General features: G+C 45.3%; 1 protein-coding gene across 1 annotated transcript; it reads right to left on the bottom strand.

Moving 5' to 3' along the window:
* Positions 1 to 2,680: 2,680 nt before the first annotated feature.
* LOC120673204 (LEAF RUST 10 DISEASE-RESISTANCE LOCUS RECEPTOR-LIKE PROTEIN KINASE-like 2.4) lies at positions 2,681 to 10,691 on the bottom strand. Its single transcript, XM_039953949.1, has 4 exons — positions 9,816 to 10,691; positions 4,634 to 4,669; positions 3,402 to 4,467; positions 2,681 to 3,321 (listed from the first exon to the last, which is right to left on the bottom strand). The coding sequence occupies exons 1-4, from the start codon at positions 10,612 to 10,614 to the stop codon at positions 3,180 to 3,182; spliced, it is 2,043 nt and encodes a 680-aa protein (XP_039809883.1). The 5' UTR covers positions 10,615 to 10,691; the 3' UTR covers positions 2,681 to 3,179.
* Between the last annotated feature and the right edge of the window lie 1,402 nt (positions 10,692 to 12,093).

Here is a 12,093-nt window from a genome sequence, read left to right as displayed (position 1 = left end):
GGAGCTGAGAGCCACTCGGATTCTCAGCCGGGGCTGGATAAGCCCCCGAGTACTCCTGAGATGAGTGCTTATGATGCAGAGGTGATGGCCAATAGTATGCTTCTAGATTCTCCATTGCTCAATCCTGAGAGGGCCAATAAGGTGATCCCAAAGGATGGTGGAAGCATCAAGCTTCCAGGAGAAGGAGAAGGAGAAGGCGAGAAGCTTCCTGAGGGAGGCGATGATAAACAGCCTGCGGAGACCCCTGTAGGTAAGCTTGTAGTGCCTTGTAAAAAGGTATCCTTTTGCTTGCTCTTAATGTAATTAAGTAGCGTGTTCTTCCTTTAGATTCCCAAAACACGGGGAATATTGTAGGAAGGATTGAAGAAGTGCCCAAGAAGGCTGTTGTTGTGGCGAGTACTTCCCAAGTCACATCGGGAAGTGACTTGTCGCGAGAGAAGGTGGAGCATGCTTTTAAGCTGCTGGAGGTAAGTAGTCGAATGCTTCGAGTACTTTTATAGTAGATCGAGTAGTATACTGATCTTTTTGTTTTGCAGGAGGCACTGGGATGAAAGGGTGTCCAGATGCCAGATGAGACAGAGTTAAATGCTCTCAAGGAGAGGGTTAAGACGCTCTCATCTGAGAAGACAGCTCTTGAAGGGAAGCTGAAAAAGCTTTCCCAATCTAAGAAAGGTTAGTCTTTACCATTTGATATGCACTCGACTAGTAGGTCTGCTTAATGTTTATAAGATTGTCTTTCTATCGAGTACACAGCTTGTGCCAAATCTATAGAGATTCAGGAAAGCTTGGTACTGAATTTAAAGATTCTTATGTACCGAAATGCAGATGAAATAGAGAAGCTCAAAAAGATCAAGGAGGACTCTGATTGTGAGGCAGCATCGATGCTGCAACAACTCAAAACTTAATCAGAGTCTCGAGACTCGATGCAGCGAGAACTCGTGGAGCTAAGAGATGTCAGAGATGCCGCCTGTTGGTATTTCTTAACGTTCACAAAATAATCCGCAAGCGTACAGAGATATCGTTGTAGCACTTCACCCATGAGTATTCAGGGTATCGTATTTCCACGGGGAATAGAGGTACTAACCTTCTAACAGGTATGTCCAAGGACAAACAAGAAGTAGGTAGGCAAGGATAGAGAGGATTCCTATGCCTTAGAGTTCTAGTAAGATAGGTTCTACCTCTACTTGCTTACTTCGGGCACCGGCTTACTCCTGGTCTGCCAAGAGTATCCGGCTACTAGCTCTACACCCAACCCTCACGTGGGGGGACTACAAGAGACGGACAGGGCTGTCACCACCTGCCGCCTACCCCGACAGACCGTGGAGAAGGTGTGCAAACAAAGGTAACATCTAGCCTAGACACCACGTCTACGCTATCGATTACTGCTTGTTGGCGCTCCTTAAGTACCCATTTTATCACTTGTTTATCCTTGATGTCGTCATCCCAGTTAACACAAGTTTGTACTGCAGGTGGTGCAACATGACTTGACGAACCTCTTGCCTTTCCCTTTGTCTCCTTTCTGATTCTAGGTTCATGTACAGGGGGAGGAACATCATGTGTTGGAGGCCATGGTTTGGGGGGCATGAAGTCATCCATGTCGTCATCCCAGTTAACACAAGTTGGTGGTTGAGGTGCTGAAGCATGACTCGACGAACCTCCGGGCATCTGTTCTTGCGCAGGCCAAGTACTATCACCCGAAGATCTTATCCGTCTCCTTCGTCTAGTTTGCGGCATAAGTCCACCACCGAAGATACATACCAATTTACGGAAATTTGGTATCGTTTCGTTAATCAACTCCGTGTCCTCGAGGTAATCCTAGCATATAATTAAAAAACAATGTTACTGTTTTATAAATATGGATTCGAAATGACGGACGGGATTACAACTGAATGAGAGTTACCTTAATGTGCATCTCATACACCTCTGGCCGCATCCATATCTTACAAGCACTTTGTAAGAATCCAATGATATTAGGATGATTCGCTAGTTCACATACTCTCATGTATATCTTCCGACGTTCTAGCAGGTGTCCCTTTACATCTTGCATCGTAATACCTCGAAATAATGTGAAATCTTTAAACTCTACTACTTTGGACAACACCATCTCTATCGTACCATCCGCTAACGGATCCAACTTCTTACTGATAACAAGATGGGCCATGATATCAAGTATTATACTAGATTTTTCTTCTGTCCAAGAAAATCCTCCACAATTGTAGGCAGCCATTGCCTTATGCTGCAATATCAATAAGGTCATTTCATAATTCTATTCTAATTCATAATTAATTTAAAAACAAGTATGTAATAGTACTGAAATTGTAATACTAAACGAGTGTTCTAAAGCACCAAATCTAATTCAGCTAATCCGCTAATTAAATTTAATTGTTATACAATATCAATGGATTCATACGGAAGTTACCGGTAGATCACAAGTACGCAATTCGGCAGAGCTTCGCCGTTTTTCTTCTCCTCACCCGATGGCGATGGGGAATTCAGTCTGGCGCCACCGATGGAAAAGCAAACTTTGGGTCGCTTGTCTCCCCTGCACTGGCCTCGCTGCCTTGGGTGAAGAATCCGACAAGCAGTCTGCGATTTGTTAGTTGTTAGTTGTAGTAACTGTCCAAAAATGTAATTCGATTTGCATGGAAGTATGGAACCGATGGGGCATTTAGATTAGGTGTACATTTTGGCGTTTAGTCCGAACGATTATTTTTTTTCAAGGTGATTGTGCAACCGAAATATTTACTGGTAAGACATCAGAACAGATGCATGAATTGGTATCTGAAAGGAACATCAGTAAAGATGGCATGAGTGCATGACTACTATCAACTTCATCCTTTCAACATGCCCATTGCCCATCATTCTGCCTGTACTTTAATTTGCTTGACACCAGTAAAGATGGGCTCACAGCTCACTACTTGGGAATTTCTGGGTGATGATGGTCTATAAGAATACTTGTATTGGACTATATATCCTTCCCCCCAGGCCCCAGCTGGGGCCTTAATATGTAGACTAAGATGCAAGAATACCACACACTATAGTAGGCTGGTATACTTTTCTTCAGCAGAGAGTATGGCTGAAACATCAGGTTTGACCTCTCACCTGTGAACAAATGGTTGCTTCTGGTTTATGGCGGATATATGATAAATACCTAATTCTGATGCTACATCTTGACCTTGTCACACAGTTGGTAGCCGTTTTAAGTTTTTTGAACCCACAATACTCATTTCCTTGGTCTTTACAACCTCACTAAAAGCTTGTGTTTTGGTATGACTGCTGAAGCCCGTGCTTTCTGTACTCAAAATACACATCGAATCTTCGCTGAAAAAGAGAAAATAGTTGCATATATCATTGTCATTTAAAATTTTGCTGCACAGAAATATGTAGATGAAATATCTTACGGTATCTGCCTGAAGTTTTGCTTTGGCGGTATGTCCAACTCATCTAAGCCTTTTTCAAACATTTCCAAAACTTCTGTTATTGTAGGGCGAAACATGGGCAGTACTTGTACGCACCACAAGCCAATTAAAATCATCTTTCTAGCAATTTCTTCAACTTCACATGTGACTTCACAAGCTTCTAACCCATCATCAAGTGCAAAATGGTCATAAATCCAATCTGGAAAATACTTTTGGCTTGACTTCTCAACCATAGATTTCACATTTTTTCTGCCTCCAACCATCTCTAGCAACATCATTCCATAACTATAAACATCCGATTTTGTTGAAACAACTCCAAAGGTTCGAGAGTAGACTTCAGGAGCAATGAATCCGATTGTTCCTCTTGCACCAGTCATTGAAAGTTTACTCTCCTTAGTGTGACACAATTTAGCTAAACCAAAATCAGCAATCTTTGGGCGAAAACCCTGATCTAGAAGGATATTTTGAGGCTTGATATCAAAATGTATAATGCGTGTATTACAGCTGTGGTGCAAGTATTCAAGCCCACGAGCAATTCCAATCGCTATCGTGTAGAGCTTTTGCCATCCTAACTTTTCTTTGGGGTTGTCAGAGAAAATGTATTGATCCAGAGAACCATTGGGCATGTACTCATAGATAAGAGCCCTTTTTGAGCGCTCCAAACAAAACCCAAATAAGCTTACAATATTCACATGAGATGTCCTGCCAATGCTCATAACCTCATTCACGAACTCCTCCCCTTTACCTTTGCTGTCATGCAGAAATTTTACTGCAACCAGACGGCCATCACGTAGCTTTCCTTTGTAAACCACTCCATAACCACCCTGTCCGAGCTTATTACTGAGAAAAGAAGTTACCTTCATTACCTGTGAGTAGTTGTATCTTTTTGGAGCTAGGGATCCATAGGATACTATTAGAGCCTCAATGTTCCTTTCAGTACTGCTGATAGCCCTTTTGCCCAGGAGTAACCGTAGTCTTTGCCCTTTCTGATGGCAGACCATCACATAAATACATGGAAAGAGCAAGCTTGCAGCTGCTGCCATCAAAACTGAGATAAAATCGTATGTTATTTTCTTGAAATATCAAAATTTACGTTATGTTTTGTTTTTTTTCTAAATATATGCCATTTTGTGCGCCAGATGAACAGTCTCCTAGGAGGACATGACTGCCTTCATTTTTTTAAATGTTAAAGCATCATTGTGTTTATCATTTACCTATTCGTATTATCTTCCCATCGCTCCTCTTGCGTCCTGTAATAGAAACAAGTTTCATTAATGCTAGAACAATAACATAATTTAGTACTAAAATAATATATTTAGAAAACAGTAAAGTACATTGGGGTCTTAATTTTTTACTCTGGATTCCCGCCTAGGTGCATAAACTCTCGAAGTGTCGATGTGAGACTCTAGGTCCATATAATTGGTCTTGGAGTGAACCACTAAAATTTTACTCTATTTTCTATACTTATTTCAAAATTTTGTACATATCTAGACCACAATTCTATGGTGGTACACTTTCTACTGAATATTAGTTTGTGACGGTTGAGACGCATTTGTAGATTTGTACTAGGCCATGCGATCCTAATCACCAGATAACTTTTTTTCTAAATTGGTGCTCTGTCCTTGAAGACTAGAAGGGACAGTAGTGAAAGGACACTAACAAAGATCGAACATGTACAAATTGGACAATGTCAAATTGTAGCCCCTAAATTTGCGATACTCTGCGGTATCACTTGCAACGTTATACATCAAGCGTGCAAGCTGGAAGCAGCCAAGATGTTCGATTGGAAAAAAGGACATGACAGCATTGTGCTGGGAAGACTTCTATTTTTTGGAAGTGCATGGAAGACTTTAGAGCTCAGAAGATGAGAATATTCTTGTGCCTGGCCTTTCACGGTAGGAAATATCTAACGAAAACGAACGCCAACCTTTCCATGGAAGACTTGGGGCGAAGACTTGCAGTGCAGATCAGGTACTTTAGTAGTACTGTGCATGTGACCTGAGTCAACTCTCTCCAACTGCGCCAACTTTTAGTAGTACTGTGGCCCTGTTTGGATACTCTAACTTGGTTAGAAGTGAGAGTTAGTTTCTAGCTCATGACTAACTCAAAACTAACTCTAACCAAAGAGATGTTTAGATGCAAGGGTTGGAATTAAATTAAATGCACTTTTCCAATCATTTGGTCCCTCTCCAGTAGGATTTGGTGTGGCCAGCTTTGTGTGCCCTCCTCCCTAGCTCCTTTCTCCCTCCCAAAGTTCCCTCTCTCCCCTCCGGCCTCTCTCTCTCTCTCTCATGCTGGAGCAGGGCGCTCGCCGCTGTGCTCGTCGCGGCGTTCGGCGGCGCACTCCCCGTCCACGCCGCGGTCACCGATGCCTCGCTGGCCCGCTCGATGCCGAGCTCCGCTTCGCGGGGTGGCGCTTCGGCGGCGCCCCGGATCCAACGGCGCGGGCAGGCGGCGGCCCTGGCGGCGGCGGCAGCGGATCCGCCTCGGGACGCGGTAGCCACGGTGGTCTGCGGCGGTGGCGGTGGGCGGCCACAGCGAGTAGCTGCGTGCGGCACGGATCCGCCCCGGGAGGCGGCGCTCGAGGTGGAGTGCAGCACGCCGGTTTGCGGCAGCTGCGTGCGGCGCGACGCAAATCCGCGCGCGGGCCGCCGGCGGTGGGGGGCGGCCACGGCGAGCAGCTGCGTGCGGCGCGGATTCGCCCCGAGAGGCGGCGCTCAAGGCGGAGTGCAGCACGGCAGTCTGCGGCAGCTGCGTGTGACGCGGCGCAGATCCGCGCGCGGTCCGGCGGCGCTCGAAGCGGCGGATCTCGACCTGCTGCGTCGTGCCAGAGCGCAGGCAACGTCGATGGGAGGGGGGTGGCGGGTTGTAGCAGCGGCGCGGCTTGGATCGGGAAGTTCGCGGATGGGGGAGAGCTGCCGCAGAAGGATCCGAGGAGGGGAGAGAAAGAGGGGAAAAAGTGGGACCCACTCCAATCTAACCCAAACAAGCACCCCTTAAAGGGGATAGTTTTTTGGGTGGGTTAGATGCATCTAACCCACTCTAACCCACCCTATTTGGATACTTTTGGGTTAGATGACTCCAATCTAACCCAATCTAACTCTAACCTATGGATCCAAACAGGGCCTGTGTATGTGACCTGAGTCAACTCTCCAACTGGATCTCATCTGCTGTTGGAGTCGAGCCATTAACGAACGAGTCGAGCCCTGCGCCGCTGCCTGCCGGTCATGGAGGATGAGGAAGAAGTCCAAGGGATGCTGCCTCCGGTGGCGCCAAGTCTTGAATCGAGGAGCAAGCACAAGAAGATGCCGTCTGCGATGGGAAGTCGCGGTGGCTGTGGCCGTGGCCGAGGATCAGCAGACACGGACACAGTATGTATTTTTGTTCATACTTCTCGATCTGTAGGTTGCAGCCTAGAATATATGTGATTAGGTCGTGTGACTGTGTAGGATACTAGGATGTGACTGTGTAGGACACTAGGATGTCACATGTGATTCGTGTTTTCTAGCAACTGTGTAATCTGTAAATTGATTTGTGTTAATTCACTATGCAAGTTCTGCAGCAAAATTGATTTTTGACTAGTATTTAATCTGTGTGATTGTGTAGCACATCGAGCCTTTGGCGGAGGATGAGAACAATAGAGAGAACTTTGACATGAATGATGCCAGTGCTATATCTTTAAGTGTGCCGACCGATGATGATGATGCAGATGGTGATGCAAGTCAGCAGGAGCAAGAGGATGGAGATGATGTAAGCATGGCATCAAATACATCGAAGCCAACTAGAGGAAGGAAGAAATTGAAGGCTGGGACTGGTATTCATTTATCGCCTTCTAAGACCAAGGTAAAGAGAGGAAAGAGGGCTGGTTGTTGGAAGTATTTCAGGGAGATACATGTTCAATCTGAGAAGGAGTTTGGTGTTATGGTGACAAAGGCTAAGTGCAGATTCTGTCATAAGAGTTATGTATACCATCAAGGGGGAGCAACTTCACAGCTGAACCGCCACCTTTCCCGCTGCACATAGTTTCAGAACAAGCTTGCTAAAGCTAAACGACAACTTGCTCAAGGTACACTCAACTATGTTGCAGATGATGGCTCTCTTGTTGTTAATCCTACTGAATATGACCATGAGCACACTAGAAAATTGATTACAAAGATGATAATTGTCCATGAGTATTCGTTTAGGATGGTTGAGCATAAATGGTTTAATATCTTGATGAAGTGGATGAATAGCAACTATGAATCTATTGGTATGAAGACTATTAAAAATGAATGCATGAAAGTTTATGAATCTGAGAAAGAGCAGCTAAGGAAGAGTCTTAGAGAGGCTGAGTCAATCTGTTTGACTACTGATTTGTGGACATCCAATCAAAATGTCCAGTACATGTGTTTGGTGGCACACTACATAGATAGTGATTGGGTTTTGCAATGCCGTATTCTTAACTTTCTTGAGGTAGATCCTCCGCACACTGGTTTGGTGATAGCTCATGCTGTTTTTGAGTGCTTGGTGGAGTGGAAAATAGAAGATAAGGTTATGTCAATCACCCTTGATAATGCTTCAAATAATGATACTGCTACTACAAATTTGTCAGCCAAGTTGCTTGCTAGAAAGAATGGTCAGTTTGATCCCAAATATTTTCATGTTTGTTGTGCTGCTCACAAAGTCAATTTGGTTGTTAATGATGGTCTGAACCAAATAGAAGGTCTCATAAGTGACCTAAGGAATACTGTGAAATATTTCAAGAGGTCTCCAAGTCGCTTGTACAAGTTTGTAGAGGTTTGCAATGTTTATGCTATTGAAGTTGGGAAATGTTTCTCTTGATGTTAAAACAAGGTGGAACTCAACATATAAAATGCTGGACACTTGCATTCAGTATAGGTTTGCATTTGGTTATTATGCTCAAGTAGAACAGAACTATGCATGGAAACCTACAGAATCTGAATGGAACATATATGAGAAGATTAGACCAATTCTAGGAGAGATGGCTGGAGCAACCACTGCATTTTCAGGATCAGTTTACCCTACTGCTAATGTGCTCTACCCTTACATTTTGAAAGTCAAGATTGCATTGTTAAAGGCAAAAAATTCTGATGACCCATACTTGAAGAAAATGGGTGCTGCAATGTTAGACAAATTTGCTAAATATTAGGAAGAGAAGAACAATGTAATGGTTATTGCTACAATCCTTGACCCTAGGTTCAAAATGAGATATATTCAGTTCTATTTTAATGGACTTTATGGCTCCTCACGGTGTGAGCAAGAGGTTGCTGATATTAAAAAAGAGTTAGAAGAGCTGTACAAGAAGCATGAGTTGGAGCAGCATCGGAAAATAGGTGGCAGCAGCAGCTTATCAACCACTCAATCAGCCTCATCATCAAAGGAAACAACCAGCTCAGTGGCTTGTCTTGTTTCAAGTGAATTTCAGTCCTTTCTAGAGTCAAGTGCTTTAGAAAGTTCAAAATCTGAGTTACTTATCTACCTAGATGTTCTCGGCCATGGAGGTCGCAACTCAAGGGGGCAAAGTGGGGGAAAGTGAGGTAGGAAGGTGGTGGAGGTGTGGATGGTGGCGATTTGATTTTGGTGGCTGGAGTTAGGCGAATTTGACCGGCGGGTGGCTGCTCGAGCTCTATTGCACCGACCAGAGGAAGAAGAACAGGGCTGTGTGCGAGAGATGATAGAAGGCATGTTGGTTTACCCTCTAATTATGAAGCTCTTTACTTTTTTGCAGGCCTTCCAAACTCTAAATTTAGCTAGGATTCGACACTTGGGAGTTGCTTATCATGGAAATTACCTGAGCTTCTAGTGTGAAATTACAAGAACGGGAGAAATACCAGTCTCTAACTAGATAGAAATGGCAGCATATGGTGAGACCATGGTTTTAAATAGCGGGCTATAGCCTCGCTATAGCCCCGCAATAGTCTTTTTAGAGGGTTCTCGCTACGCTATTTGTATTTGTGCCGCTATGACAGCTATGAACGCTAAATTGGGCTATAGCTGCGATAAATAGCATAGCTTTAGCTCCGCTATAGCTTTTATCCTTAACTTAGTGCTACTGTTTTGGTCATTTGGACAAATAAATATTTAATTGTATGATTTTTATTACACTATCAACTTAAGTAATGTTTTCATAGCTTTAGAAACATATTTATATTTATGAAATTCGCTAATTACTATATTTTTGTGCATCTATTACTTGTATTTTTCATGATTTAGTAGTAAACCGCTATTTGTCATAGCCCGCTATAACCTCTTAGCATCAGAAAAAAATACGCTGCTATTTATCATAACCCGCTATTTAAAACCATGGGTGAGACACCTGTATGTATTGCCGTATTGCTTACTAGAATTCAGAAATAGACCAATTCAAGTTAACAGATGCTGCTGGCGGTAGCTTACCGCGAGAATTCCGGCAGGGCCTCCCATCGCTGCAGATGCACCGGAACGCTTGCTCAACGAATCTGCACTCGCCGCCGCGCCGCGTGCACGCGCCGCACTCCGCCGCGGTCGGCGGCCACTCCAAGACGAAGCCTTCCTCGATCAATCTCTTGTATTCCCGGGCTGGCTCCGACGCGTTGCGGAAGGAGGACCGCCGCACCGGCACGCTCACCGAGCTGCAGTTGCTCGGGACCTCCGGCGGCAGCGCGCTGCCCTCGCCGTCCGGGACGTACGCGCCGATCATGGGCCTCGTGCACGGCGGCGGCAGCAGCACGCTGGCGTTGTGGGGGAGCGTGCAGTTGTAGACGAAGATGAGGTTCGTGTTGGCGGCGGCGCTGACGTTGACCGGCAGGAGGGAGAGGCCGGAGGACACGTTGAAGTCCGGGATGTGGCACCGCTCGTCGCCGACGTAGGACGAGTCGATGTCGACGGCCATCACGAAGGAGTTGTACGAGTAGTAGATGCTGAGGACGCGGTACAGGCGGTCCCGGAACGTCCTGGCGAGGTAGGCGCGGCCGGCGTCGGCGGCGCACGTGAGCTCGAAGGCCGGGAAGCCGCAGTAGAGCGGCTGCACGCCGCTGAGCGAGAACGGGTACGTGATGCTCAGGTTCCCGCATGCCGCCGGCGCGCAGCTCGAGTTGCCGGACCCACTGGTGGTGGTGGCGGCGGCGGCAGCAGCCGCTGATAGCAGCAAGGAAGCTAATACGACTGAAAGCAGTTTGAAGCTCATCGAAGGATGGAGGAGCAGCTGGGAGCACATGAATCGAACTGTTTCTTGGCTATGTGCACAACTATATGGAGAGATGAAAAGGAAATTGGACGACGGGATTTGTCAGTCCATCTTCAAGCTCAGAAATGCCAAATATTTGACTGCTCCAGCTTCCAGCGTTCCGATTTTTTTTTTTTAAAAAAGACTACACCCTGCCAAGTAGCGACGTGTGCCGGGATGTGCACGACGGTGACTATTCCAACGCAGTAGTCTGTATCCTACGCGTCAAATTTCTCTGACTGATTATGCGGTTCAGAGGCTCAGATGGAGAGGAGTTTTCGGTGTGATGCTTCAAAGATTATCGTTTTATTACAGTGGACTCTAAACTGGTAAGAAAATATGAGCTTCGAACATATCTCAGATGCAACCAAACGTACCTTAACGTTGAAACCCGGAAGATTACCAAACACGGTCCTGGACACGCGGAGTAATAATGAGAACCGAAGTTATCCTGGTATCATGCTCATGTCATTGCATCACTAATTCATGATGAAAACATCATAAACACTGCACGGCAGCACGGCAGATGTACGGGATGAACCAATGATCAGTGAAGCACTCGGCTATATGGTGACTACTATATTTCTCATAATGCGTATGGAGTAGATCTATCAACTTTTAAACGAAGAGAGTGCGGAATAGATAAACCCTTAGAGAGGAGTTTTGGTTCCATACGCAAATGGTTTCACGAGATATTCAATGTGAATCCAAAGACTCATTTCCTAACCGTTCAGACTGTGACGAATTGGGGAACTGAAGGGGATTTCTGGGAGTTGATGCTTATAGCAAAAACCGAAGAATGGCGGACTTACATGCAAGCAGCTCTTGACCGCGGGTGGCCTCTTGCAATGTTAATTCAGATTCACCAGAAGGCAGCCCATTTCGGTGAAGGGTCAACAAGTACATCATCTCATATAAACCAAGCAGTGGAACAAGAAAATAAAGATCAGAACATGCATGTTACAGAACCTGAGCCGCAAGGTATAGCTGATCAGGTAGGAGAAAAAGAAGATCAGAACGTGCATGTCATTCAATCTGAGCCGCAAGGTTTCGCTGATGAGGGAGAGCGGATACCTGGAATAGTGGAAGCTGTACAGAATGAAGACCAAGAGGCTCGAATGATGGAAGAATGTGGGGACTTATCAGACGATGAGGACTACCCGTTGCTAGGTGAATGGCGAGACAAGGGTTTTGAAAATCCAGTGATACAGGATATTAGGAGTAATGAGTACGAATACAGAGAGAATGAGATTGTGCAGGGGGCAAAGTATCCTAGCATTGAAGCTGTGAAAGATGTTGTGAAGCTTTGGGCTATATCGTTGAGGAAGGAATTCAGAGTTGTGAAGTCTAGTAGCAAAGAATATGAGGTGAAGTGTGTCAATGGCGATTGTACATGGCGAGTATATGCCTACAAGGGCAAGTACAAGACACACTAGGAGTGTTCAATTGTTACACCACATACATGTAGAT

The sequence above is a fragment of the Panicum virgatum genome, chromosome 5N (genome assembly GCF_016808335.1).
Source record: "Panicum virgatum strain AP13 chromosome 5N, P.virgatum_v5, whole genome shotgun sequence".
Taxonomy (NCBI): domain Eukaryota; kingdom Viridiplantae; phylum Streptophyta; class Magnoliopsida; order Poales; family Poaceae; genus Panicum; species Panicum virgatum.
The sequence above is the reverse complement of the archived record's forward strand: the minus strand, read 5'-3'. Positions and strand labels throughout refer to the sequence as shown.

Bases quoted from the DNA above. Each gene is read 5' to 3' on its own strand.
- LOC120673204 (XM_039953949.1), bottom strand. From the start codon at position 10,614: ATGTGCTCCCAGCTGCTCCTCCATCCTTCGATGAGCTTCAAACTGCTT. The intron at 4,670-9,815 runs GTAAGCTACCGC...TTTCTATTACAG, and splicing joins GCCCTGCCGGAATTCTCGCG to GACGCAAGAGGAGCGATGGG. The intron at 4,468-4,633 runs GTAAATGATAAA...ATTTTATCTCAG, and splicing joins TGGGAAGATAATACGAATAG to TTTTGATGGCAGCAGCTGCA.